Genomic DNA, 27,290 nt, shown 5'->3' on the forward strand with positions numbered 1-27,290 from the left:
CTAGTGCAACATGTGAATTCTCCGATTCATCACTTCATTAATTCAGAAGTTCCTCTGCAGGAGAGGGGAGCTGCAGGGGACAGTGGGCTAGAGGTGACAATGGCAGGAGAGTGACCATTTTATCTTCTGTCACTGTGTCCTGCCCACACATTGCTCCCACTGTGCCCCATGGCTGCTCCAGCACATGCTAGGCCATGGCAAGAACTGTGTGTGAGGCCAAAACCAGAGCTGAGTGGACATTCACACTTGCCCCTTGTCATAGACCAAACACCCAGCCACCCCACTGCTGTGACAAGCGGAGGTACTGTTCCTCCACTTGCCTCATGGTGGGTAAGGACGGGGGGAAGATTTGAGCACACACATAAGTCCAAATCAGGTAACAACTGGTGATGCACACAGTGTGGCAAGATATGTGATAAACATGGATATAAAAGCATATTAATAGCAAAACTAATAAAATACAGCAGGATAATACAATGATCATGGGTTGTAACATAAGATTCAATATGCCATTTGCAGATGGCACATATCTCATAAAAACATCATACCAATGATGTCCAGCAGTTTGTTCTATTTCTGTCACAATTCTGACTATCCAGCCAGTATCATGTTTGATAGTAATGGTCACCTGTTTTTTGACAAATAATAGCCGTTTCATATTAGGTGATTAAAGTTTCCAGTTCCCCAATTTGAGACTACGCTGTGTCCCATATTGGTCCTAAGAGACTATTTGGGTCCAGGTTGTAGGCCAGTAGTCCACCAGCATCAACATGATGTTAGCTTGATGGTCTCTGTAAAGCTGTCCACAGGTCTCTTAGTGACATTACATTGCACTAGAACCTTGGGCAGGAACGATGGTTTTATTCCAGTTTTGCTATAACAAAGTTCAGAGCAGTTTGCATGCATTCTCTAGATGGACACTTTCTGTAGTAGGCAGGTTGAACGACGGCTGTTGCTTATTCATCCAGGACAACAGCAATTCTAGGGAGAGAGAAAGAAGATTTGAGCCTTGAATCACATCCAAGCCAAAACAATTATTAATTTCACTCCCACAGTATCTACAGTTTCCCATATTCCTTTCCCTCAAAGGTGCTGTATAGTAGTCAGTGTCTTTCAAGTGATGGGTGTTGAAATCTCACCCAGTCTCCCAGATACCACACCGAGGTGTTCAAAGCATCCTGCTGCTGTTGGTTCAGCACAAGGGATTCTTCAAAACCTTCATATAGTGGACTACCAGTAGGAACCTGCTGGGATTTCGGTGCTTACACATCCTGCCGTTAGTTTCTTCCACAGTCAGAATCACTGTTTCACCATTTAAGTTGGTATTTAAGCAACCCCTTCCATTTTTCTATTATATCATTACTCTGAGGTCAACAGAGTAAGTGGAAAGTCCACTTTACTCCCTGCTTGGGATACCATTCCTGTACTATTTTATTTTTAAAATGTCATCCATTATCCAACTGAATTCCTTACAGCATTGGCTGCATAGCAAACTATTAGGTTTAATCCTGCCACAGGATTAAATACAATCTGGATATTGTGTGTGTAGGGCAAACATCACCCAAACTGCTCACTATTTCAACACCAATCATAATGAATTTCCACCCTCCAGAGGTACGTCATGGGTCCAATATAGTCTACTTGCCAAGTACCCCAAAGGACTTTTTCTTCCCTGAGATTTGTTTGCTGTTGACTTTGGACAATATAATCCTTTCTTTCATTACAAAATCCACAGCTGATCACTAGATGAACTGCTTTGTGGCAAGCAGAGTCCTTAGGATGACCCTTAGGATGACCCTTCCTACAGAAGTAGCTTAGTGTGTCCAGAGTGAAACCAAAGCTACTGTAGCAGGTAGCGGCTGGGCAGGGAAATACTGACTCAGGTCCATCCTGAGGCTGTAGATTTCACTATATTGTCCTTTTTCAGTCATCAAATATTCCACTCATGTCAAAACTTTCTTTCATGTGTGTGTAAACCTAAGTTAATCTTTTTATCCATAAACGATGGTAGGTTTTAGTTGTGTAGAACCTCTTTCTTCAGGTTAGACTTAAATGCACACTCCACTGAACAGCCAGAGAAAGGAAAACCCCATAATTAATATAAGAAATAAGTCTCATCACTGCTGGCTGTTAAATATATAGGGCAATGGTCTGTAGATGAAGTGCTAACTTGGTAAGTCTAATAAACCACCTTTTCTCTGTTACATTTTGCTAGCATCAATAACTTCATCTAAACAGTTAACTTTTTATCACTAACATGACTGTACACTATTTTCTGAACCCAATGAAAATACTGCTTTACATTTTGTAGAATAAGGATTTCCTATTGCTGAACAGGCTCCAAATTTGAGGCCACATGCAATCCACAAGCCTGTAACTCTTCACTTCTTGACACACAAGTCAGAATAAATATCGTGTTCAGTTTTAACACTGATCTGTGAAGATGTAAAACCTCAGTTAAAAGTAAGCTGTTCAGGAATTCCTTTAAAGAAGGAATACATACAAAAGTCCATGAGGACCACAAGGTACTGAAGTCTCTACATTTAAATAAATATCCAGTCCTCTTGGGTTACCTGTTAGTTGTTTGTTATGAAAAGGCTCATCCACATGTGCTTTTATGCAGCTAGTCAGGGGCAGAGTTTAGTTTCTGTGCTTGGTCTGATGTGGTCAGAGTGCTCCGGTCTGTCAAACATTCTTTAGGTTGGCGACTCCACGATTCAGCCACCCAGGAAATGAAATCATGCTCTGTAGGTCTCTTTGCATGGCCATCTTGTGTAGCCACGTTTCCATTGAAACCCCTTTTGGGACAACAGAAACTCCTGTTGGGACAAAAAAAACCCTTTTGGGAGACCTGGCAGAAAAATGTTGCATTTGTGCACACTTCAGCTCCAGCAGGATCACTGCCCCTCCCGTCTCCTGCCACGTCCAAAAGCAGGCTCATGCTCGGCAGCCGAATGGCCCCAGTGACACGACCACTTAGTTACAACCAGCAGCAATGGCAGCAGAAAGTTATCATCCCAAGACAAAAGACATTACCTTTGGAAAATCACTTTTCGAGTTTTACAGATCTTCTTTTTGCAGGTTCTTTGAACACACATTTAGCTATTCTCATCACTTCTGAGAAAAATATGGGGATGTTTCCTTCTCATTGGCATGGGGCATACAGACGCTCTACAGCTCTAATAGAAATATCCTTGAGGTCCCACACCTGCTCATTAGCAATTACATAGCCTAATAGCAAGTGATTGTCATATTTCAAAGCTAGGAAATGAAAAGTCATATTGTTGTAGGAATACTTTCTGCAGAAGCATAAGTTTAGATTAATTTTTAATACTTAAAAACACTTGTCCAAACTGCATTGTGTCAAATAGCCTCACCAGAACTGTTGCAAAGACTTTCTTACTCTAAATGAAGATAATGGGCTTGTATCAACTTTCACCACATGGAATTTGTCCAATAATTGTAAAACAATAGAAAAAGGTGTGCTTTCTTCAGTTTTGAACAGACCGTGACCAATAAAACCAGACGCAGGAGCCAATTCTGAGAACTCTCAGAGTGCACATTTAAATGAACTGACTTCATATTATCACCAGAATTTTCAGCACTCTGAATGTTGTAATGCTCTAAGCTATGGCTGCTTAATGCTTCTTAACACAAGGTACAGCTTGCAAGGAGAAACGACTTGTGCCAATTTTCCCCAGGTCAGACATGTTTGGGGTTTTTTGTGTGTCTGCATTTTATAAAATTTAGAAAAGTCTCAGGTGACCTTTTATCTTTATGGACCCTTATAGAATGGAAACAGAGAGGTGTAATTAGGGCCTTTTTCCACAGAAATGTCTTCTACCCTAATAAACTCAACATATTCGTACTGTAAAGGTACTAGTGGCCCTGACCTAAACGGGGAGAGTGGAGGGAACATATACAGCAAGGTGACTACTTCAGGTGGCTGCATCAGCTAGTGTTAAAAAGAAGCTCCAGCCTCTTTGCTATGCCTTCTGCTAAAGCTTTTATGTATACTTATGCATACTCATACACACACACACATGATTTATTTAATCAGCTATTATCTTTATTTCTGGTTTTCATTATGAATAAATATTTCTAGCATTCGCTGATTAAAAGAACAATCATTTTTAGCTGTATGTGTCATATGCAAAAGCTGAATGCAGAACAAATTTAGTTTAGCAGTTTAAAATAAAATAAAATTTAAAGAAGAAGGTATTTGAATGGAAGAGCTGGGCCTTGTGATGAAAAGAAAAATTGAAAGAATGTGTAAGGGCATGTGGCTGATATGGGGTTGGTAACTGAAGACAGCAGCAGAAGCAAGAAAAAATGTTTAAAATGAATACTAGGCCTGTAAAAAAGAATGGCAAAGCTGCATCTAAAAATAATATTCTTGGACATGCCACTGCAGGATATACTCACAGCAGTGTTCCAGGCAACTAACCAAAAATTAAAGAAAAGATACTTCCTGTTAAATTAAATTATTAATTAAAATTAAAGAAGATATTACTTCTGCTTTCACCAGAACAGTAACTTTATGCCAAATGCCAATATCGGAGTCACTTTGCACTGTAAAATACATTTATTACAGCAGCACTGTACAACTTAATGAACTTGTTCACTTTTGCAAGACAAGCTTTGGATAGTTTTCTATTATCTCTTCCTTTCTCACAGCATAAGCACACTAGGCTGGTACAAAAATGTGAATTACAGTTTTTAACTTGAATCACTATTAGTTTCTTTAATATTCAAAGCAGCCCTGCTAGAGAGAGAAACAACAGCTCCAAGATGACAGAAGCTCTTCACTTTCACTGAATAATAATATTTCCCAGCCTTACTTTCAGGCTGATGCTGAATTGTGGGTAGAGGCACTTACAGCAGTTGCTAGATCCAGATGACTTTCCATTTCCGTACCAATGGATGAGACAGGCTCCTTTTCCTTCTTCAGCACAAACAGGGAGCAGGGGAGAGCAAGTGGGGTGTTCATGAGCCCAGACTCAAGTTGGTGCCCACAAAAGCAGCTCTGATGCAGCTCTAGCATGTCGGTGGCATGTGCAGCACAGGAGATTGCTGGTAGGACACTCACCATTGCAACCAGAGGCCTCAGCATCAAGCTGTGGAGGTGCTTGATCAACCACAGACAGTTTTTGCCACAATTAGTGTACAGACCTCTGTGGACACGGGATCCTTGAGTGCATCGTGCTGCATGCTTCCTCAGTGGCTCAGTATCACTGCTACTGCTTTTTCTTACAACTCTGCTTGTGTGGTTAGTCACTCTCTGAGTTAATTAGTCTGGTTTCAATTAGTGGTAGAACACCTTATTCTAAGCAAGAAAATTATTATCTTGCTTTCAGTACTGTGTGACTAAATCTCCAGCCCAACAACAAATCCCGAAACACTTGACCTGATAGAGAATCCGTCGTAAGTGCTGACCAGGAATCAGAATCCCAATAAATTATAATGTTACACAGACTTTCCAGCTCATTCTATTCCAAGCTGCACAGGATTTTTCAGGGGTCTTGACTCATCTTTTCCTTAAAGTGCACCTGTGGCATTACAGATAGTTTCACTACACAACTAAGCCAAGAAAAACTCTGCCTGCTGCAGCAGAAGAAACATGTGTGACCACTACAGGAATTACCATCTTCATTTAGGTTTCTTTTCACAGGGTGTGTAGAAAGGTGCTGATTCAGCCAGTGGGCAATCCTGCAACAAAACCTTCTTCAAAACTTTAGCTTGTGTATGGAGTTGAGAGACCCTGAGTCACTTGATGAGGAAAAACCCCTCTGTGTTATGGGACATTCTTGCATAGTAGGTCTTGGAGTAAGGAGAGGTGGGGAAATTTGCTAATATGTGGAAAGATCTGCAGGAAACAAGAGACCTTCAAGGAGGGAGTTTCCTGGAAAAAATTAAGACAATAGAACTTGTCTTTAGGAGAGATTCTTGTCCAGGTGTTCATATTCCTCTTCATATTTTCCTGCGAAAAGGCTAAGGGAGCATCTAGGTTTCTTGCACTTCATTTGATGACAGCAAATGATGTCCCGGGAGGCAAAAGCTATTTAGTCTATAACTAGCAATCACTGATATTCCTGATTATATAAGGGACTGACTTCCACATAGTTTGAACAGGTATTTCTTCTTTCAGCTTCAGTATTTTAACTTAATTGATTTTCAGGAAAGACATTTTCAGTGCAACTAAACCTTGATCACGACAGTGACAGTGATATGCAGTGTCACTCAAACGTGTGCTTATTTTTGTGACCTTTCACTTAGATGGCGATAAGCTTATGTGGTGCTCAGAAACTGAATAAAGATTTCTGTTCATCAAAGCAAAGATTTCTGCAGATTCGAGGAAAAATCCTGTACCACACTGCTCAAAAGGTGATATGTGATTGGGTTACTAAAGTCTGAATTGGAAGGCTGTAGCAGAAGGGGGAACATCAAAAATGAGTGACAGGCCTTCCTGATTTGAGCATATAACTGTGCATGCAGCTTTAATGTTCTCCTAGCACTGCTTGGAGTTTTTGCATAAAATTTCTTGCAGGAGAGACTTTTGGTTGCTTGATAGATTCAAACTGACAGTCTACAGGTGCGAGGCTTTCTGCCACATTACTAGTCTTTTGAGTCATTTAGGAGCATAGTGATAAGTGCATATTATGTGTAGGCACTTATCAAGGGCCAAGCTGTAAAAATCCTTCTGAAAAATGGCTTCATTGACTTAAGCAAGTTTGTGTCACACTTAAGGATGTGTAAAATTTGATTCCAAGTACAGTTTCATTTCACGTTTGATTGCTCATTTTTTATTCATCAAGATAATAACCTGTCAATCCTCAGCGAGGATAAGCTCTCCTAGCACTGTAATTCAGAGAGTGGTCGTTGATTTTAGAAAGTGAGGCAATAACTTGCAGCCAACCTCCTCCTTTTATTCTGGGCTTGATACCAACTTTGGCAGAGTTATTAAGAATTTAAAGCCTGAACACAGCACATTCAATTTCTTTCTTGAACATTTTAGTATTTATCTTACCTGTGTAAATAGTCTTTTTTTTTTTCCCCAACAGAAATGAATAGAGTAAAACCAAGATAAAGCATGCAGGCAACATCGTGCAGTTTGCTCTCATGCACATCAAGATGCCCTAAATGGAATAATGCTCTCTTGACAACTCAAAAAATGTACCCTGCAGACTATTATAAGTTTCATTATTTAGCATATATACATTCCTAAAGTAGCGGTTCCTGGACTGTGTGAAAACTCCTCCTGTTCTGCAGTAACTAAAATGCACCCCCAGTAATAGGGCAAACTCCTCACCAAGTTGGGAGGCCTTCACTTCAACTCCAAGTCTGCAAATTGCTTCACAGTTTTAAGGGAAGGAGGGAAAAGGGAATACTCACAACTTCATGTAGGGGATTTAATATCAAGAACTTGAAGAATGTGGTAGCCTAACAAGATGAGGGTCAGCTTTGGTTTTTAACCCTTTAATATTTATTTCTTCTTGGCAGAAAAACTTAGCATGTGTAGAAAGTCGAGGTGGTGATGCTACTGCTAGATCCTCTCTGTGTTACTGTGCAAACAATGAGACACCATGGTGAGCTTAGGGAAAACAGATTAATTTCTAAGACCAGACTACTTCAGACCCATAGCATGGTGAAGGCTCACAGCCCTGCAGAGAGGAAAGTGCTGAGTGCTGGCTGGCAGACACCCCAGTCACTGAGAAGTGACACTGCTGTTCCTCAGGTCCACAAGCCTACAGTGGCTTCAGTGAATGACCTCTGAGAAGCTGGAGAACAATCTAGTCCCACCAAGAAACAGCAGACTGAAAGATTTCCACCTGATTACAGTGAATGTTAGGGCAATGAGCCTAAAAATAAATTGCTTTCCTCTTAGATTAGCCTCTTAGCCTCCAGATCAAGACTAAAAATAGAGAAAATAGTCAGTGAAAGGGACAGTTATTTGGTCTAAAGATTGCATCAATGCTCTTCTTGTGTTAGGATCTTTTTAATAACACAGCTGCATACTTCATTGTGGTGGAAAATAAGGCAGTTCATTTTGCCTACCATCTTATATTTCACAGAACTGTGGTCAGTGTGATGTTCCTTGGAAAAGTGTGAGACCGCTGCAAAAAAGATTGAATTTGGTGTCAAATCCATGTAATATCAATTTAAACATCCAAATAATGCATAAGGTCAAGATTCACCACCACTAGATATCTGGCTCTATTTTCTGCTTAGTGTTCCAGCAAAATTTTTTTATTTAGGATATACTTTGTTGTGCCATGCTATATGCTTTCCAGGCTATTAATGCTTCGAAATGTGAATTCCAGTGGAAATTGCAGTGGAAATTCCATTTGTCTGCCATCCTCAGCAAAAAGCTATCTTGCACTACACCAAACCAGTCCCCTCCTTGTATGGGATTTCTGGGTTGCTCTTTGAAGATGTCAAAGAGTCTCACTTTCTTGGGACTAAATGCTTAGTAGGTGCTTTGGATTTGGCCATGATTCACATTTCAAAGAACTCTTAAGATGTTACTTTACTAATTTCATAAATATTTATACAGTACGCAGCAGGGAAGTAACAGTCCTGATTACAAGCTACTTACAGAAGGCACTACTGCAATCCAATTATTAAAAAAACCCCAGATTGTTATGATTGTAATTGCTGAATACCTTGAGCTTATGGTGAATTTTAGCTCTTCTCACAAAACTATGGTGTCTTAGTCATCATTGTTGTATTGACAGAATGTTTGGAGAAAGTCTTCTCTTTCAAATAAACCTAATATTAGTGCCTGACTCACTGATATTGCAATGTTTTATCTATAAATATTTCAAACATCTTGTGTTTGACTGTACATTTTTTGTAACTGTTTACCCCACCTGTATGTTCTTCCTTATTTTCTTCCACATTTTCAAAACTGAAATTATATTCATAATTTTAATCCATATTTTCTCCGCTAGCTCACTGTGATTTTTGAATGACCTGTCACACTGGTCAGCTGTACCTATCAATGGAGTAGCAGTGAAACAGAAAGCAGTCATGTTTCCACTCCCATCACAACAGTGACAGTGACCATGGATTTGTAGAGTGCTGCCCCTCTGGCCAGGCCAGAAGTCATTCCCTCCTGCTGCTCTCCTGGCCCACTCACTGAATCAGAGAATGACAGAATGTTTGGGATTGGAAAGGATCTCAAAGGATCTTCTAGTCCAATCCCTGTGCTGGAGCAGGAACGCCCAGATGAAGTTACACAGGAAGGTGTCCAGGCGGATTTTTAATGTCTCCAGACATTAATCCATAACCACCCTGGGCAGCCTGTTCCAGTGCTCTGTCACCCTCACTGTGAAAAAGTTTCTTCTTGTATTTAAGTGGAACTTCCTGTGTTCCAGTTTGTACCCATTGACTCTTGTCCTATCATTGGTTGTCACCGAGAAGAGCCTGGCTCCGTCCTCGTGACACTCACCCTTTATATATTTATAAACATTAATAAGGTCACCCCTCAGTCTCTTCTCCAAGCTAAAGAGTCCCAGCTCCCTCAGCCTTTCCTCATATGGGAGATGCTCCACTCAGTCATCTTCGTGGCTCTGCGCTGGACTTTCTCCAGCAGTTCCCTGTCCACTCACAGAAATCCAGGCTCGGCATCATGAACCAAGCTACTTTTTGCAGAAGACCCAATACTACCCTGGAAGTAAATATCATCTCTTCATTTTCACACAGACTTCTCATCTACACTTACATAAAATAATCTGTGTTATGACTATACTAAGATTGGTGCATATGAAAATATACAATGCTGAGTATGTCCAATTCTCAGCTTCAGTAAGATTTGAGATACTCTACCTCTGATGGGGCTAACCAGAAACTGTCAAGTCAGGTCCAGGATGTCACTAAAATAGAATTTAACTTGTGGTCAGCCCTGAAGTGGTCAGGCAGCTGATCATTGTAGGTCTCTTTCAACTAAAATACTTGATTCTATTCTGTTCCATTTTATTCTAATCTTTTGCTTACCCTAGCCATATATTCTTAAAGGTGCATAAGGAGGAGGCATACTGGTCTGTTTATTTGTTCTGTTTGTTATAATAATTGCTTCCTATAAAACCAAAAGTGCTAAAACAAAATTTTAATTTACAAAGTTAAAATACATGGTTTGATCTACTTCTCTCAACATCTTGCTTCCTGTTTTACTGTTTATAAAGTCTTAATGTTGCCCTTTGCACATCAGTTCCAGAAGAAGGCATATAGAGTCATTTAGAGCTGTGCTGTGCACCTACACCTTATAGGACAACAATTGTTGAGCAGATACTAATATGAGATACTAATATGAGAATGACTATCACAGCTGGACTCCTTAGCTTATCAGCAGAATAACAACAATTTTGTGGCACAACAGACTTCCCTTGAATAATGCGAATTTGTCAAAAAAAAAAAAAAAGAGTAAAAATATATTTCTTATTTGCTGAAGCACCTTTCAGCATCTTGCTGAAGCCCACTATTTTTAAGTTATTTTGTCAAAATAAATACACAACATTATGAATTTACTAAAATTATGTATTTCACACAACCCCTTTTTTTTCCTTATTGCTCATCTGAGATGATTTTTTCTACTTTGGATTTTTTTAGGAACCTCTTTCCTTCATAATTATAATATTAAAATCACCAGAACTGTTACAGGCTAGAGAAACTGTATATCCAGCAGTCAGAGTCACTGGAAGGTAGCTTGGGGAATCAAAACAGCATATTGCAACTGTCATGTGAAACTTTCATTAATGATGTTCATTGTTCTGTTTATGTTATATCTCTGCTATTAAAGCATCTTTAACGCTTTAAAGAAATGAGGAAAATTCCACCACATGCAACATCCACAGACACAGGGCAGATTGCTTCAGTGTGATATATGATTACAGAAGATAACTACCAGTTTGTTCAGCTGATATTCAGATGTGAAATAAAGTCGGGTCGTTCTGAAACAGAGTCAAATTAATTTAATGTCAAAGTGAACAAAAGCTCACTCTCATATTCATTATGTGTTGTTTGACTATTTTCTCCTTTATGTCTCTTATAAGTAAAGGGCAGATTTTTCAATTCTATTGCTTTTGGAAGACTAATGCCAAAATTTTGGTTTTCTGTATTTATCTTTACTTATTGTAAAGTTGTGGGTTATTTTTCTGCTTGAGTTGGTTGGTTTTGTTGTTGTTTCATTTTTTTGTTTGTTTTGTTTAAAAATTTGCATCACTGAAGTGGTTAAACTATACTGCTATATTAAAAATACAAAAAATATGGGTAATATACAGTGAAAAATGTAAATTGAATCTGGCTGAACAGAACATACACAAGAATTAATCCAACTTCTTAATCAGTATGGAGGTACTTCTTCAGAAGAGATGCCAAACCTCTTGGAGAACAAAAAGCATGGAAAAAAATGATCATCAACTCTGTAGTACTTGATGGTTTTGTGAAGGACAGAAAATGGGTAGATGAGACCCTAATATTCAGAAAGACTGACTGTTGCCTCCTGTGAACAAAGAGACAGGGCTGCTTTTAAAAGTTTTGCTTTCTTAGTTATGTCAGCAATAAATTTTCTTAGTAAGAAATTTAAATTTAAAAATGCAAAACCTGTAGCTAAGGCAGCCCAGGAAAACAAACAAACAAAAGGTTTGGTTTTGCAGACAGAAGCTTTGGAAAGCTGTTATAAATTATTTGGCCAAATACATGTGTATATATGTATGTATATTAAATATATATATATTTATATACATATATATATGGTCTCTCTTTGCCAATAGTAAAACGTATCTTGAAGAAAAGAGGTTACGGACATACCATCTAGAGCAGGCATGCAGCAAGGCCCCTGTGCCTGGGATCCACAAGACAAGTACTTGTGACCGGTGACTATTTTCCAGGATTGCGAAAGTTCAGTCATTTCTAATGCCAGCGAGGAGAGTTTCTAAATTTCCTTTCTCCTGCCCTCTCTCCCCTGAGCTCTGCAGGCAGGAGCTGCTCCCCCCTCCCCCCCCCCCCCCACCCTCCTTCCTCATCTCTTCCCATTAGAAATGTCACTGTCCCCATCTGCTGCCCCTGAACTCCCTGTGCTGGCAGGAACATGCGGGCAGAAGGAAGCAGCTGAAGTCGTTCAGCACAACATGCTGCATTGACACTTCCAAGGCAATTACTAGCGTTTTTCGCCAAGAAAAAATGGTGCAAAAGGGACTCATGCTGCTATATTTCTCTTTCGATGCCTGTAACACAGATCAGGACGAAGCTCCTGCACCACCAATTCCAACCCCTTTTTGCTGCAGGCACCACATAGTTTATTTGTTCAGTAAAAGTATGCCTGCGTTTTACCAGCTAAGCTAACTGGTGACTGAATGATTGCTTATGCTTTCCAGTACATTCCTAGAAACAAGATCTCGTCTTGGAATACATTAATTATGTGGAATTTTCTTTATGTATCTCAAATGATGTTTCATTTTCAGCCAGCAAATGTGTATGTTATTGCAGTCAGCAGGACTGCTCTCGTTTGAAATTATGCATGCTTTGCTGCTTTTATCAAATGAAACCGTAATAACAGAGCTCAAAAAGTGTGCGCTCTTATTGAAAAACACTTTCTACAGGAACTGTTTCTTCTGATAATTACATATTTGGTGACAGAGGGTGAGGGGGTGAAGAAAAGCCATTTTCCCATCTGCAGCAAATCCTGACAGCCGCTTAAAAACAACAGTAATGAAGGAGAGAAAAAGAGATATTTGTGAAGGTTTTAGATACTAGTTTCAGATAAGTATGCCACACACAAGAAAGACCTTCCTTGATTTATTTCCTTTTGCAGAGGAGGGGGCTTTGCACAACTCACTGGAATTCCTGGCAAAACACAGGTATCTTGGGACCTGTATGTCTCGCTGAGTGTTTTAAGCATGAAATACCTAGTGAATGGTTTGCTTCACAGCATAGACACCATTCAAACTCTGTCTGGAGCCAGGAAATTAAGTAAAAAATGGATCAAAGTTTACTGACCCAATAAATTAAAGAAAAAGGATAAGTTCAGATCAGTCTTTACTGAGTACAAGCAATTCACCTTATCCTAAAGTAGACTCCTCTTTGCTGTAGAGCCCTGAGTATGGGCTTGTAAGAGTTTGGAAAGGAAGCAAGTGTAATGCTGACTGTTGTCACCTCCAGATGACAGCAGGAGAAAGGAAAGCCTTGTAACAGCTCTGACCCAGGAAACAGACACCCAGAGCAAAGCTCTGCCTTCAGCTGTGTCCTCCACCCTACAGTGATTTTGGGGAAGGTTATTTGCCTGGTCTAATACCTTGCAAAAAATCTGTCTTCTCTTGCCCATGAGGGGAATGTGGTGCAGCAGCCACCACCACTGTAATAAGTGGAAACCTTCAGTGATGTGTAGAGAAGAGCTTGAGGCCTTTTAAAGGTGTTTGCTTTATAAGGTTGTGGCTCTTGCATTCTGCCTCACAACCTTGTCTGCTGGTATATATAATTAAAACCCTTCAGCTGAAGATCTACACTATAAAAGTCTGCAGTGCAAGCTATTGAATATTTGTCTGTAAATGTCCCTATTTGGATGCAGAAATTTTATTTCTACCCATATACTGTAAACTTTCTGTAACATCTATAGGGCTTTAAAACATGTGCTTATGAGAAACAGAGCACATGAATGTACTTGATTCCCAGGAGCTGTTAAGTTTCTCCTGCCTATGGAATTTGCTGCTTAATAAACAAAACATTTTCTCTAATACTCAGATTAATTCAGGGTGGCAAAAAATCTCAGAACACTTTGTCACTAAAAACTGGTTTGAGGCTTCACCTGGTGTTCGCTGGACACTGTGAAATGGTTACATGGGGACATCAAACAATAAGTTCCCTAGACACTGTTCCCTAGACAGGTACTACTACTTGAGCAACATAGAAGTAGGAATAGGTTATCAAGCTGGCTGGTTTTGATTGATATTTTAGATTAAGACGGAACTAACTGCAACTCTGGTAACTTGTTTCAAAAGTAAGCAGGAGCTGCCGTGATAGTCATGGAATGGTCTATGGCCTGAACATATGCACAGATGCTTTACCACTGACACTTTGATGTACGAGTGTCTTCTTGTGTCCAGCCATAACACACTTCTACTTCTTATATTTTTATTGGCTCTTGACGATTTTGCTTTAGATTGCTGAACTAGCTATGTTGAAACCAATTTTTAAAGGGAGTATTTCAGTGTGGGGTTTGGTGGTTTTCTTTTTCTGATACTCAGTTTGAATTTTCTTGGTGTGCAAAGTGACATTAAACCTTCACTTTTGTGAATTTTCACGTTTGGTATTTAGGAGCCTGAAAGAGGATTGGTCTGTTCTGATTTTTCATTTTTTCAGGCATTTGGAAGCAGGATGCTAGACAAAGCCTGACCTAGCAGCCAGCACAACCTGCACCTTCAGCACTGGCCTGTTCCTTACAGAAAAGTGTCTAAACTCACTAAGCAACCACTGGCTGGAGGCCGAGAATAAAAAGAGGACATGACATCCTAACATCATAAGGAGGGCACCTGTGTGAAGGCAGAAAGTGTTAGTACACTGCACCAGTGTTGTGATTTAACCCCAGACAGCAATTCAGCAGCACGCAGCTGCTCGCTCATCACCACCACCAACACGCCCCTCCTGCTGGGAGTGAGACAGGTCATGGGTTGAGATAAAGACAGTTTAATAAGTAAGCAAAAGATGCACATGCAAGACCATGCAAGTGACTGAGAAAATATTAACCTGCAATGACTCTCATCCTGCTTCCGAAGGGGACAGCCTGTGTAGTCTGTGCCCCTCAGACTCTGAGCAAGAACTGAAGACACGCTACGGGGTTGCAGTTACAGCTCTGGAGGGCTTAATTCAGCCGTAAAGGATCAGTGTAGCTGGCAACATACACCACTTCAGATGTTATTCACATCAGCTAGTACCACATAACAAATTTCAACTCCTATGGTTCGGCTTGGTGCAAACGGAGCAGAACATTAGGAACATCTCTAAAGATAATCAGAAAATTACAGGAGAATCAGAAACATTTCTCAAATTTATTGTACAAACAAGTTTTATTGTTAAAAGAAAAGAAAAAAAAAAAAAGAAGCCGCCACAACACCACACAAGCCAACAGGATTTTCTAGATTCAAATACTGCTATATATTGAGTACTAGCGAACTTCTGATTCTTGCATTTCAAAACTTAAAAGCTTATTTTATTAGTTTGGTGCAGTCTGAAGGACTTGGCTTTTCCATAACCCAAGGTACAGCACTGAAATACAGTCCTCCACCTGACATCCAGTAAGGGTTATTCTGTTATTCAGGATGCCTGAGAAAAAAAATCCCAGAGATTTTTTGCATGTTCGCTGAGCATCTGATTACAGCAGTGCTATAAATGGATAACACTATCCATTGTGTAGCTTTCCAGGCAGTACACGGTGTATTCTAACTCAGGAAAATTAGTGTCCTCATTATTTCACAGCTTAGATTCCAGTTGCTTGCAGAAGTGATCTCCACATTCTGGATTTATTTGAAATGTTTGTTGTATTCAGAAAGGGTCTTGTTTTACTATCATGGTGAGATTCAAGCACATAATCATATTATTTTCAGAATCATCAGAGTATCCTTGTAAGACAATATCATAATTGCCCTAAAATAAGCAAAGACAAAGAATTAGTGCATAATGTTGCCTGTTCTTGTCCAAGTAGCTGCTTGGAATGGTTCTGGTGATTCCTGTTAGGATTGAAAAAGAAAGATTCCCATGATGGATTGTTATCATGGGTATATTCAGATATATGCGTACATAACAAAATAGTGCTCAACTTTCTTCTCATGACCAGGTTACTAAGGAACAGCAGCAAGCTGCAGTCCTGCTTTCACTTGTCAGCATCCTCTTTCAAGAGGCCCATGAGCTCTGAGCTAAGGGGAGGCTGAGCTTTTGTTCCAATAGGAGCTCCTTGGTGACATTTGTGGGGATTAATAGGGACGATAAGAGTCTTGGGAAGTATCAGGCAGCTGATGAGGCAGGTGTTGGATAAGAGCAGGCTAACCTGAGGACTGGTGCTGCTCCTAGTTCAATGCTGGAGCATTGCTTTTACTTTTGGATATTGTTAACCCTCTTCAAATCTTTCAAAAGGGTTTTAGAGAACACAGAAATATGTGAAGAGATCATAAAATAAAGAATGAAATGGGCAGAAAGAATATTAATAGATTTACTCAAACAGATAAAAGGTAACACAATCATTTACCAAACAAAATGGAATTATTAAGGTGATATTAACTGATAGTTAATTAGTCTTTTATTATATAAAATGAAGGAGGAATAGTAGAGTCATAACCTGGGGATATCTACCATTGCAGAGATACTACCAATCTGGAGTCATCACTTCAAGCGTGGGAAAGTTTTCTGATGTTCCCTTTTGCCATTTTCTGCAGGCTGGGTGAGCATCTCTTTTCAGAAAATATACACGTCTAAGTACCTGATCTTACTGTTGTTATTTCTTTATATAAAATGCTGAAAAGTACCTTTGGAAATGATATTCTTGCACCTTTAATGTCAAATGCTGTCGCAACTGTTTCTGTAAAACAGAGATGGTTATAATATAAATGGTTACTTAATCATAAAGCCATTAATCAAACTTCTTAAATAACCTCAAAGCAATATGGCATATCTCTCAGCAGCAGTGCCAATGCCATTTACTCTTCCAGTGATAAAGCCCTCACCTGTTTCTTCTCCCAGAGTTCTACCTATTAATATTTGTCTAAACAGCATTAGAAAATAGAAATTTACTCCAATGTTCCTTGCAGGTCTTTTTGGCCTTTAGTCTGACATTCTACCTGAATTCTCTGGATCTGAGCCTGTGCCATGTTAATGTTGGTTAGCCCCTACAACAGCATTGACTCTTCCCTAATGAATAAAAGAAAGGCACTGTATTGTACATGGGTGTAGAGAATTTCTTTAAAAGCTCATATAAACACCTATTTAAATAAATTGTGTTATGAATATAAGTAGTGCCCCTAGTTCTTCTCGAGTTTCCTGTACAGTCCAGTCAAATGTAGTCTTTCCATGTCATTTTAGAGATGTGAACAATAAAACTGTAATAATGAGATTAAGGATATTACTAATCATAATTTATTGAGATGGAAACTGCAGTACAAGGATCTTAAAGCACAGAATTTGAAAATTCTCTATTTTAGTGGGGTTCTGGCACTGGAGAACCACCTGTTCTGAAGTCTGCTGCCTGCAAAGCAAGGTGAATCAGTCTAAATTGCAGAGACAAAAAATCTGTCTGCATGGGTTGATCAATTAATCTTTTAAGAAATCTGTTTAGTGGTGAAAAGGGGCTGGCTGGATATTGCCCTGTGGTGGAGGAACCTGGCAGGCAAGGGAAAGGCATCATGTGTTTTTCACACCAACCTCCTTTCAGCCTTCCGCATACTGAATACTCATCGTCGACTCCACTGCAGAGGACTTCTTTCCAGTGTAATGCTTTGGCACCGTTGTACCAGACTCTGAAGATGACCTTCAAAAAGGCGATGTCACTTCCTAGTTAAGACATTGCTAGTGATAAAAAGAAAGCTGGTGGGGAGGGTAAGACATACATGCAAACACAATATTTAAATAAAAACTATTTTTCTCTGAGATAGTATTTTTTTTAAAGACTTCCTCCAAAACTAACGAAAATACATGTCTTGAAAATTATTACTTCCAGATAAACAAGAAGCTGGTTTTCAACAAAAAAAAAATCAGTCCTAAAAAATATTTGAGTGAACAATTTCCAAATCTGTTTTAATTTCTTCAGCAAAGACAACAGAGTCCAGGCAGCTCCACAGCTAACCTAAATAAATACTCAGATGAAGTCTGTCGCTTTAAGCAGGTATTGCAAACAAACTCTCCTGAATACTGATAGCCATCTTTCTAGGGAAGCAAACTTAGCCTAGCTCCAAAGTTTTTACTCAGGAGGTGAAGTTTATGATACAGCTATTTCATAAGTAATCCAGCTTGTGAGCTTAAAGCCGTGTTTAAAGATTAAAGTTGGGTTTGCATACACAATCCTGTACCATTTCCAGCTTCTGGAACACACATATTCTTAGCAGAAGTCCTGTCATACTTGGATACCCTAATGATATTCCCTCTTCTTAAAAAGACTTGGATCTTCTTCAGGCTATAAGAGCTTGTGTGCTGCAAATCCTGTCTGCTTCTTCCCGACAAGTGCTCTTGCACTTAAACCATCTCAAATTTGCATGTACAGTGACAGGTAGCGCACAGAGCTCTGGTAACTGCTCCAACAACTAAAACTCAAGCACACTTATTTCCACAAATCATCATTTCTGTCCATCATTATAGTTTATCTCTTCCATTTTTAATCACAGATCTCCTAAATCACTTGGCATTTAGGATAAAGTGTTGGCTTTTTCCTTGTATTTGGGTTTTTTGCATTTGCGAAATATAATTGTCTAGTTACAAGAGGGACTCACTTGGAATCCAGGTAAGAGCAAGACTCCAGATGGGTATGTTCACGATGCTGCAAGGTGTCAGATTAAACATGAAATCATGAGCCATAGAATCTACAGGAAAAAAAGTATTTTATATCGGTAGTGTGAATAGGCTTCTCTAGGAAAATAATTTAAATATACCTATATACACACGCACAATAAACACATGCACATTTAAAAATGTATTTAATATAAGGAGTATACTATACAATTGTATAATATAAATATCCATATTAAATATTAAATATACAATTTTTAATTATATTCTTAATTATTTATATGCTTAGATGGCAAAAATAATATCATATTTCTTTAAATAGCAAAAAAAGTCAATTATTCAGTTGATGATAGTTCACACACAAAACTCAAAGGTTAAAGTACCTTTATTTCTCTTTTGAAGTTAGTTACGTACTTTTTATTAGCAGTAAGCCAGCATGGTCCTCTGCTGAAAATATCCCTACTTATGCTAACCGTGGAATCTAATGTATAAACTCGCCAACAACAGCTAAAAATATTTTTCATGTACCAGCATATTTCCCAGGATAATGTAAATGAGCCTTTGAGTAGATTTGCTTCATGAGTGACCCAGCCAGCACTGCACAACGCAGTGTCAGACACAGTGTGACAAAGCATCATACAACCTGTATCTAACCAAGTTTACACCCCTTTAGCTGACATTTTAATTTTTTAAACAATTGCTCAGTGACAGCCTTTGGAAGGATTTCCAGTCAGTGTTTTTTAAATTTGAATTTTAGGAAATAAGTCTGTTCAATTCAGCTTGCTTCTGTCCTCCCTGGTGTGTTGAGGCTGAAGAAGAGCCCCACTTGCCGTGGGCCCAGAGGGGAAAGGGGGGTCCCTGTGCCAGCCCCACCAGCAAACAGGATGGTGGGCAGGATGGTTTACACAGAAGGGTTCTGTCCTGCAATTCGGGGATTAGAGCAAGGGGCATGCAAAGGGAAACTATCTGGCTGTGGGTAACCAGCAGTCAGCTTGTCATCGCGGATGCAGCTACGCACAGGAAGTTACAACAAGGGAATGAGTGAACAGAACTCACTGTGGCCTCAAAGGTTTTCTACGTGAGCTTAAGTATGGCCACTTTTATCCTTGTTCAGTTTTTAATATGAGTATCAATGTAAAGTACCCAAAATAAACATCCCCCCCTGTGCCTCAGTTTATATAGCTGTGTTGCAGGTGATATCCACTGGTAATGCACACAGATTTTCAAAAGACATAGGCCCGTCCTTGTGAAATATCTCCTCAAAGTTCACCTTCCAGTCACAGGGTCTCCATGGGTACACTGAGCCCGGTCAACACGGACATCAAGGAGGTGCTAAGCTCTTGTAGAATCAACCAAAAACCTCAGTCAGCTACCCAGATTCAGTGGCCCACAGCATGAACACAGCAAGAAGAGACACACTATGCTGTCCCAGATATTAACTGATCCCCCAGGCTGGCAGAATATCACATTCTCCCATTTCTCCCAGGTACTTTTCGTTGTAATATATAAGTTAAATCAATGTGGATAATTTATACAATACAGCGCTTACAAAACAAGTTTAAATCTCTTATATTTTCACTTTTCCTGCATTGAAACATGTCTGCTTTACTTGAGAGCATACTTCTCTCTTAGCTACTGCAGCCAGCATTGTGGTAACATTTATAACTATGGAGTATAATTCTTATAATAGGGTAATTAATAAGAGAAATATACTCCAGATGAACTTATTTTTATGTGTTCATCAAAGAAAAATATTTGAAAAAAAGCTCACACTTCCTCAGACTACAGTAATTATTGTTCAAACTCCAGTAAGAAAAGAATAAGCTTTTTTTTTTTACTTACCACAAAAAGTATATGACAGTTCTAAATCTGACGACGTACAAAGAAATTCACTTACTCCGGGGGTGAATAAAATTAAAAAAAGAAGTCCAAACATAGTTACTTATGTTGTTCAGTATGCAATGAAATAAAACTGCGTTTTGGGGAAAGAGGAACAAAAATTCAGCACAGTCACCCTCAGTCACATGTCCTCAGGGAATATTTTGTCAAATTCTCTGCAATATTAATTAATCCTACTGCAGCATGATCAGTTACCATCATAAATTTTGTGAAGAAAAATAATTTCTGCTTTTGTTGTTATATATTCCCCACACAACGCAGCTCAAGCCATGAGTGGAAAATGACAGAGAAGACTGTGTGAAATGGGGAAGTGAGGAGAAGTAAAATAATGATTACCAAAAGCACATAAAGGGAAAGTCTAATTGACTCATCAGACGTAACATTTGTTAAGGCATAACTTCAAACGTTCACAGAGTTTCCTGTACATAATAAAGAAGAGAAAAACCCCAAAATTATGACAAGCAAGATCACTCGTTTATTGGTATAGAAGTCAGTAACTCTCACAAGTTTTCAGAACTAATCTCTTGCAAAGCTCACTGTGCTTTCAGAACATGCCAGCACTCCAGAGAAGTGCAATCAGATGATGTATTTCCAAATGGAGGTGAGAATGGGAGTTGAATGCAGCCATCTGACATGCTATTGAGTAGAACCACTGATGTTCTGTGCTATCTCAGCTATCGTCTTCAAAGCTGTATCTATCACAATTATACTTCCTAGTGAAAGCAAACTTAAAAATTCAAAAAATTACAACTGATGAGTCTCACGTCTGTCTCCCAGCCTCCTGGGACCTTGTCCCATGTTCTTCCCTATGGTCTCTGCTGGAGAAGCTGTGCTGCACCTTGTGCCCAAGAGCACAGAGACCACCCTCTGGTGCTGTCAGTGCAGTGCACAGGCATGGGTCCAGGTGGACACTGACCATGGGACAATTCATAACAAAAGCTGTCAAATTTTGAGTGAGATATTTCCATAAGAACACAGAATCCACCTGTCACAACTGGAAATAGGTTAGGAGACAGGTTTTAACTTAGGATGTTGAAAACAGCCTAGGTTGCAGATTTTGGTACTCAAGCTTGAAGCACTAAAACAAAATCTCTTAAAGCACGTTTAGTATTAGATACCCATCCTTATCTCTGTCTGTTAGTGCAATACACAAAGAATAACATATTTTCCCTGTATCCACTGTATCAGTTCTGTGCACAAAACTGAGTCAGCTTTTATTGCACAAACCCAGCAATATCGCAAGTCCCAGCTGTAGAAACAGGTATAAAAAAGTCTAATACCTCATACAAGAGAGCAAACACACCATCTAACTGACAGGATATGCAATTACTTTTTGTTTAATGTAATAAAATATGGAAACTTACCAAAGTTATGGAGAAACAACTTACACAACTTAATAAAATTATTTTATCATGAATTACCTTAATGATTCGTATGTATATCTGCAGGCTCCTCTTGGATCAGAAATTGTATGCTACAAAAAAGAAGCATTGTACACAATAGTCAGGTATTCGGTTTTGTGCTACGCAGGAAACTCAAGAAAAAATGCTTAAAACAAATATCACTTCATCAACTGTTCCGACTCTGTCCATTCCCCATCACAGTGCCTAAAAGATTTATTCTCACAAATTCTGCACACACCAGGGTAATATTTTACATATTTTAAAGATAAAGTAGCACAATATTAAGAAATTGGTTTTCAGAAGTCCAAACATTTAACACAGAAGATAATTTAGGAACAGCAATCTGCACAAAAACGTGCATGATTGTGCCCAGGAGGAGAGTGCGAGTTCTATCAAACTACCTAGAAATACAAACTACTGAGTTAATGTAATAATTCATGAAATAAGGTAAACATTTATAAAATTAATATGGCTAGAGTATTCTCTTCAGTATTTCCAAATCTTTCTACAGACCACAAGAAGAGTCCCACTGGCCTGAGAGAGTTCAAGACTGAAAGAAACTTCTAACATTCAGCTTTTAACTGGGAATTCAAAATTATACAGCTTTCCTGACTGATCTCCAGAGTACATACATCACACGCAGACTTTTACTTTTGTTTAATAGGATGTTATAAAACACACAAGCCCTTTGTGATCACAGCAATAACGCAATTCTGTTTAAAAATGGCCAGATTTTGCCTAAAAATAGTAAGATATGCAGTAAAATTGAAATAAATCTGGAAGGCTGTAATAGTTGGAAAAACAAAAGGGGTAATGGGAGGGTCACTAAGGAGTGATGAAGCAGCCACTAAAGATGAGCAACCTTGTACCTGTACTATCACCACGTCAAAGAAAGGTTCCTTTCAACCACAAAGCAAGGGCCACTGATGTGGAGGGAGGTTCATCAGCAAGAAGCCAAGGCAGGCTCCTCGCTGAGTCTTCTGTCAGCTAAATGGATGTCGCAAAAGACACAGGTCAGCCTGAATTAGGTGTGAGGGGGTCCTGCTGACACATACCCCGGTCCCACTGAACGTGTGTCGCTCTGCGGTGACACTTGCTCTCTGCTGCACGGTGCGTTATGTGACTGATGTACTCATGGGCAGACTGGAAAGAGCACTGCAAATGCACAAGATTTTCTATAAAAGCTGTTTTATCATAAATGAAGACAATCCGTATGCTGAACACCCGGACTTTCTACACCTGATTCAAGAACAGGTGGGTTTTTCTTCAGATCCTTGCTGCACTAAATTATATAGATGAGGAATGAGTCCCCCCTGGTGGCTTAGACAGACAGACACATGGGGAAACCTCGGTATCCTTGACAATTCCTTATTGCACTTTTCTTGCACAAGTCAAGACTATTCCAATGCTTAAAAAAAACAGTGTAAAAGTAGGCTCCATTTTAAGAGGATCTGGCTGGCTAATGGGAAAACAGAAACAAGAAGTGCTACTGGTATCAGGGCTGAAATACCACTTATGACAACAATTATAAAGTCCACAATGTTGACCATTGTGTCTGGTCAAATGGTCCTTAAATCAAAATAAATTAAATAATTTTTAAATCTTTCCAGCAAATTCAATTTTAGATGCTTGTGGATTTTCATGCCCATGTCAATGCCTCTTGTGGTGCTCACTGAAGCCCCAGACTAATGCACAATGCGTGTTAGGACTCCGCTCTGTCCTTTCTAGTCACCATGAAGGGCACTGGAGAAGAAGGATATAAACTTCTATGTGTTTTATTTTTACTAAGTATTCTTTCTTTACTATAATCTTTTTCTCATATACTCTGATCCTGGAGGAAGGTGGAAAGGAAAGAAAATAAAGTGGGAAGAGCTACACTATAGTGTTACTTCACTGAACTTTTGTGACAATTTACTTAATTTATTTTGAAATCCTTTGCAACTACGCAGAGTAAGGACCAACTCTCGTATCCAGTTAAGAGTACATAAAATAAATGCAAATCTAGAGAATTTGGGACTTCATACCTATTACTTTTCATTTTGTCTACATCTGAGATGCTAAGAGCGGAAGTGTAACTCCAAGACTTCTCACCAATTTGTGGTTAAAATCCTTAAATTAATTTCTGATATTTTTATCTTCTCAATAGATCTAAAAAGTGCTTAACTTTCTTGTGATTGCTTTTCAAAATAATCACTTTGTATTTGGATTGTTAGTTGTACATGAGTACTTTGACCAGATGAGCACTTATAAGTCACTGAAATCTCCCTCAGGAAAGGTTTATAATATATGTTAGCATAATATCCCATCACAGACAAATAAATAAGAGTATACCAGTATAGCAAAGTGCTCCATTTCCAACTGTTAGACAGAATCAAAAATTCTGTCATAGTTCTTGGCATGTATCAAAACCTCATGTTAATGGAAGAGTCTTTTAAGATGTAAAACACATTTATTCAATAAAGAAAGATGCAATAATAGTTTAATTTTCCTTGCAGGACCATTTGTGACAGTTGTTGAAGTAGATCTTTTTTGCAGCTGTAAGCAGACGTTTATTACTTCTGATCCCGGGTTTAGGGTTGTTGCTGAAGACATTCCAGTATAAAGGGGTTATATATAAGGCATAAGGTATATATTCATAAAACAAAAATACACTTGGCAATCAACATAAAAAGTAGAAAATTGCAGCAATTCATGGGTAAATCTCTCTTCTAAAATCCTCTCATCCTATATTTGACAATGTTTAATAGGGGAAGTAGAAAGTCAGGCCCAGGGACACTAGAAAGAGGTGGAAGATTCATCTCTTCTCCATGCAGCTGATGAAGGACAGGAGGGCACCAGGGTGGTCCAACCCAAGAGCAGTGCAGCAGTGTGTATCCAGTGGTGAACTGGTAGCATTTGAGTAAGAAAGCAAATAGTTGTGGAAAGAAAGAAAAAGTGATGTGCACTATCCTGAATATATTTTTTTAAATGCTGTATGCACTTTGGCTTAGTTGTTTCATTTGAATAATAAACCGTTGAAGACTACTAAAGTGAAGCAAATACATACCAGGTCATATCCTGTGGAAACAATTATGCTGGAAATGAGTCTGCAGTAGTTGCCAGTAGGCTTATGGTTTATTCTTTCCTAGCCAAGCCTAGGATCAAAGCTTATAGTTGTACTTTAAAGTATACTTTAAACCATTAAAGTTGTCAAGAAGAGAAAGCAGCAGGTGAGGAGAGAAGAAAGGGCTGTGTCCTACCTTGGGCTGACAGAAAGCAAACCACAGCAACATTGTCCACCCTGATATTCCAGAAATGCAGACAGCTGGACATAGTTTGCAGCCGCTTGCTCTTGTTCGCTGTTCTTCCCTGCTTAAAATAGCTGCTCGCTGAGGTCCAGTTAGCTGTGGGATAATCTTATTATAGTGGATCCCTCTCCTAAGTAGCACGCTTGTCCCATTTCTGATGGGGGCTGTAGCAGGCCATGTTGGACATAGGGCATGAAGAAATTCATGGTATGACCAAAGAACTCCATGGCAATCAAATTACAGCAGCTTACCAAGTTTCCACCTATTAAGTTCTACTGAGTAATGGTAATAATTCACATGTGTGCTCTTAATTTCTACAACACAAACAGAATTTCATGAAGTTTCCATCACCTAAATTAGTCTCTCACAGTACCATGCAAAAACCCACACAGCTTTTCTTCATCTTTGCCAATGCAATTACTTTTGTTTGTAACAAAGCAAGCTCTAGTGAAACTACTTACCTTCTGATTCTAAAGATTATGGCTAAGAGTGCAAAGTACCTCAAAGCTTTAAAGATTTCTCTTTAAAGGATCAAAAGGGGATCATTTTCTCATCAGAATTTTTTTACATTTGCAAGAAAAAGCTGAGGGTTGTGGGATAATTTAATTTTAAAAAAATTACAAGAATCATTGTGCTTTATAATTAAGAACAGAGAGGGACTAATGAATAATACTGTGGATAAAGGAAAAAAACACTTGAGGAAAAGGGAAGGGGACACCGGCAGAAGAACAACATGTAGTCAAAGACTGGAAAGAAAAAATGCACATCACCTGTCTGTTCTCCTAGGAAAAACAGCAGTCAGCTATGACCTTCTGTGGAAGCTCTGAAGGCCGGAAAGTTATAGGAAGCAAGTGCCTAGGAAAGAGGCTTGAAGCATTTCATACATTCCTGTTCTTCACTCCAGCTTGAGTGAAACTGGTGCCAGAGCAAGATGCAAGGCCCAGCTGAGAGTGACTGGTATGTTGGTACCTGTTGCAGAAGGTGGCAGCCCTCATAGCAGGTGTAGCCTTGCCAGTAAGATACCTTGTAGATCATGTATTTTAGTACACCGGGCTTCTGCATCAGTGTTTCCTCCAGAATCTTCACCCATGTGCAGGAGCACATTCTCTAGGTCTTATAAATTAATTGTTTCTTCCATGTTGCACATAAGTAACCTACATCCGAAGAAACACCAACAGCTACCAGGGACGAAAGCATTAGCAGGAAGCAGCATGTCTGCAATTGGAATTGTTTTTCATCAAGTGAAGAAAAGTCAAGAAAAAACCAAAAAAGCAGAAAATAGCAGCTTACAAAATTAATAGGGCTGTGAAGGTTGTAGAGCTGATTTTTGAAAATCAAAACATAATCAAGCATTGGGAATGACTTGATAACAATCTCAGATCATTTAAACACTCCCACTATAGACCATTGTCTTGCCATATTTGTTGGTAGCAAGACGGCCTGATTTGGTTTATGCACATTTCTCAGCTTAGAGGAACACCAGCCATTTCAGAATTCCCCATGTGGAAATGTGCTCAGTGCACTATGAAATCCCGGTTTAAAGACAGACTGTTCAGAACCCAAAGTAAACCAGAAACACATCTAAGTCTTTTGGATTACATTTCCATTCCTTTATTTTGTTTATATGTGAAGAACTATAGTTGTTTGAATACCAGCTTCTCAATAAGCTCCAGGGATCTAAACCAGTCACAAATGTGTGAGTATACACTGTAAGTAAAAATTGTAACAAAGCCAAATCTGAGACTCCTGGGATGGCAGACAGAAGTGCAAACACTAACAGGGATGGGGCCAAAGGCAGACTTGTCTGGCAAACTTAACTAATATTATGATTTTAAGATACACAACTGTTTCCCAAACTGAGTTTGCCAAGTTAGCAGCAAACAAGGTAGAAACAGGCAGAATATTGTGCATCCCTAGAAAATTTGGTCTTTCTATCCTTTAATATAAAATAAAAGTATGGAATTATCATTATTTTCAAGTTGCACATTGGAAGTATAAAATACTTTTCCGAGACTACATCATGGCCAGAGTTATCACCAATCTTCTGATGGAAATCTGGATTTAATCTTAAAATTATGTGTGTCAGAAAGGCACCTACTAGCTTAACTTGCATTTCACTGCCGGAAGACAAACAGACAGAAGAAATAATGTTTAACCTGTGTACTTTGAGAAACTTAGCTGCTGGGATGGAAATCTCTTACTACTGCTGCTTAAATTTGAA

The 27,290-nt window shown here is 39.1% G+C and overlaps 1 protein-coding gene across 1 annotated transcript; it reads right to left on the reverse strand.

The window, feature by feature from the left end:
* Positions 1-15,527: 15,527 nt before the first annotated feature.
* LY96 (lymphocyte antigen 96) lies at positions 15,528-20,416 on the reverse strand (the record flags this gene model as incomplete). The annotated part of the gene is made up of 5 exons (XM_080339322.1): positions 15,528-15,636; positions 16,512-16,564; positions 17,404-17,532; positions 18,465-18,554; positions 20,323-20,416. The coding sequence occupies 5 exons, from the start codon at positions 20,414-20,416 to the stop codon at positions 15,535-15,537; spliced, it is 468 nt and encodes a 155-aa protein (XP_080195448.1). The 3' UTR covers positions 15,528-15,534.
* Between the last annotated feature and the right edge of the window lie 6,874 nt (positions 20,417-27,290).

This window comes from Nesoenas mayeri (genome assembly GCF_963082525.1).
Source record: "Nesoenas mayeri genome assembly, chromosome: 2".
NCBI lineage: Eukaryota > Metazoa > Chordata > Aves > Columbiformes > Columbidae > Nesoenas > Nesoenas mayeri.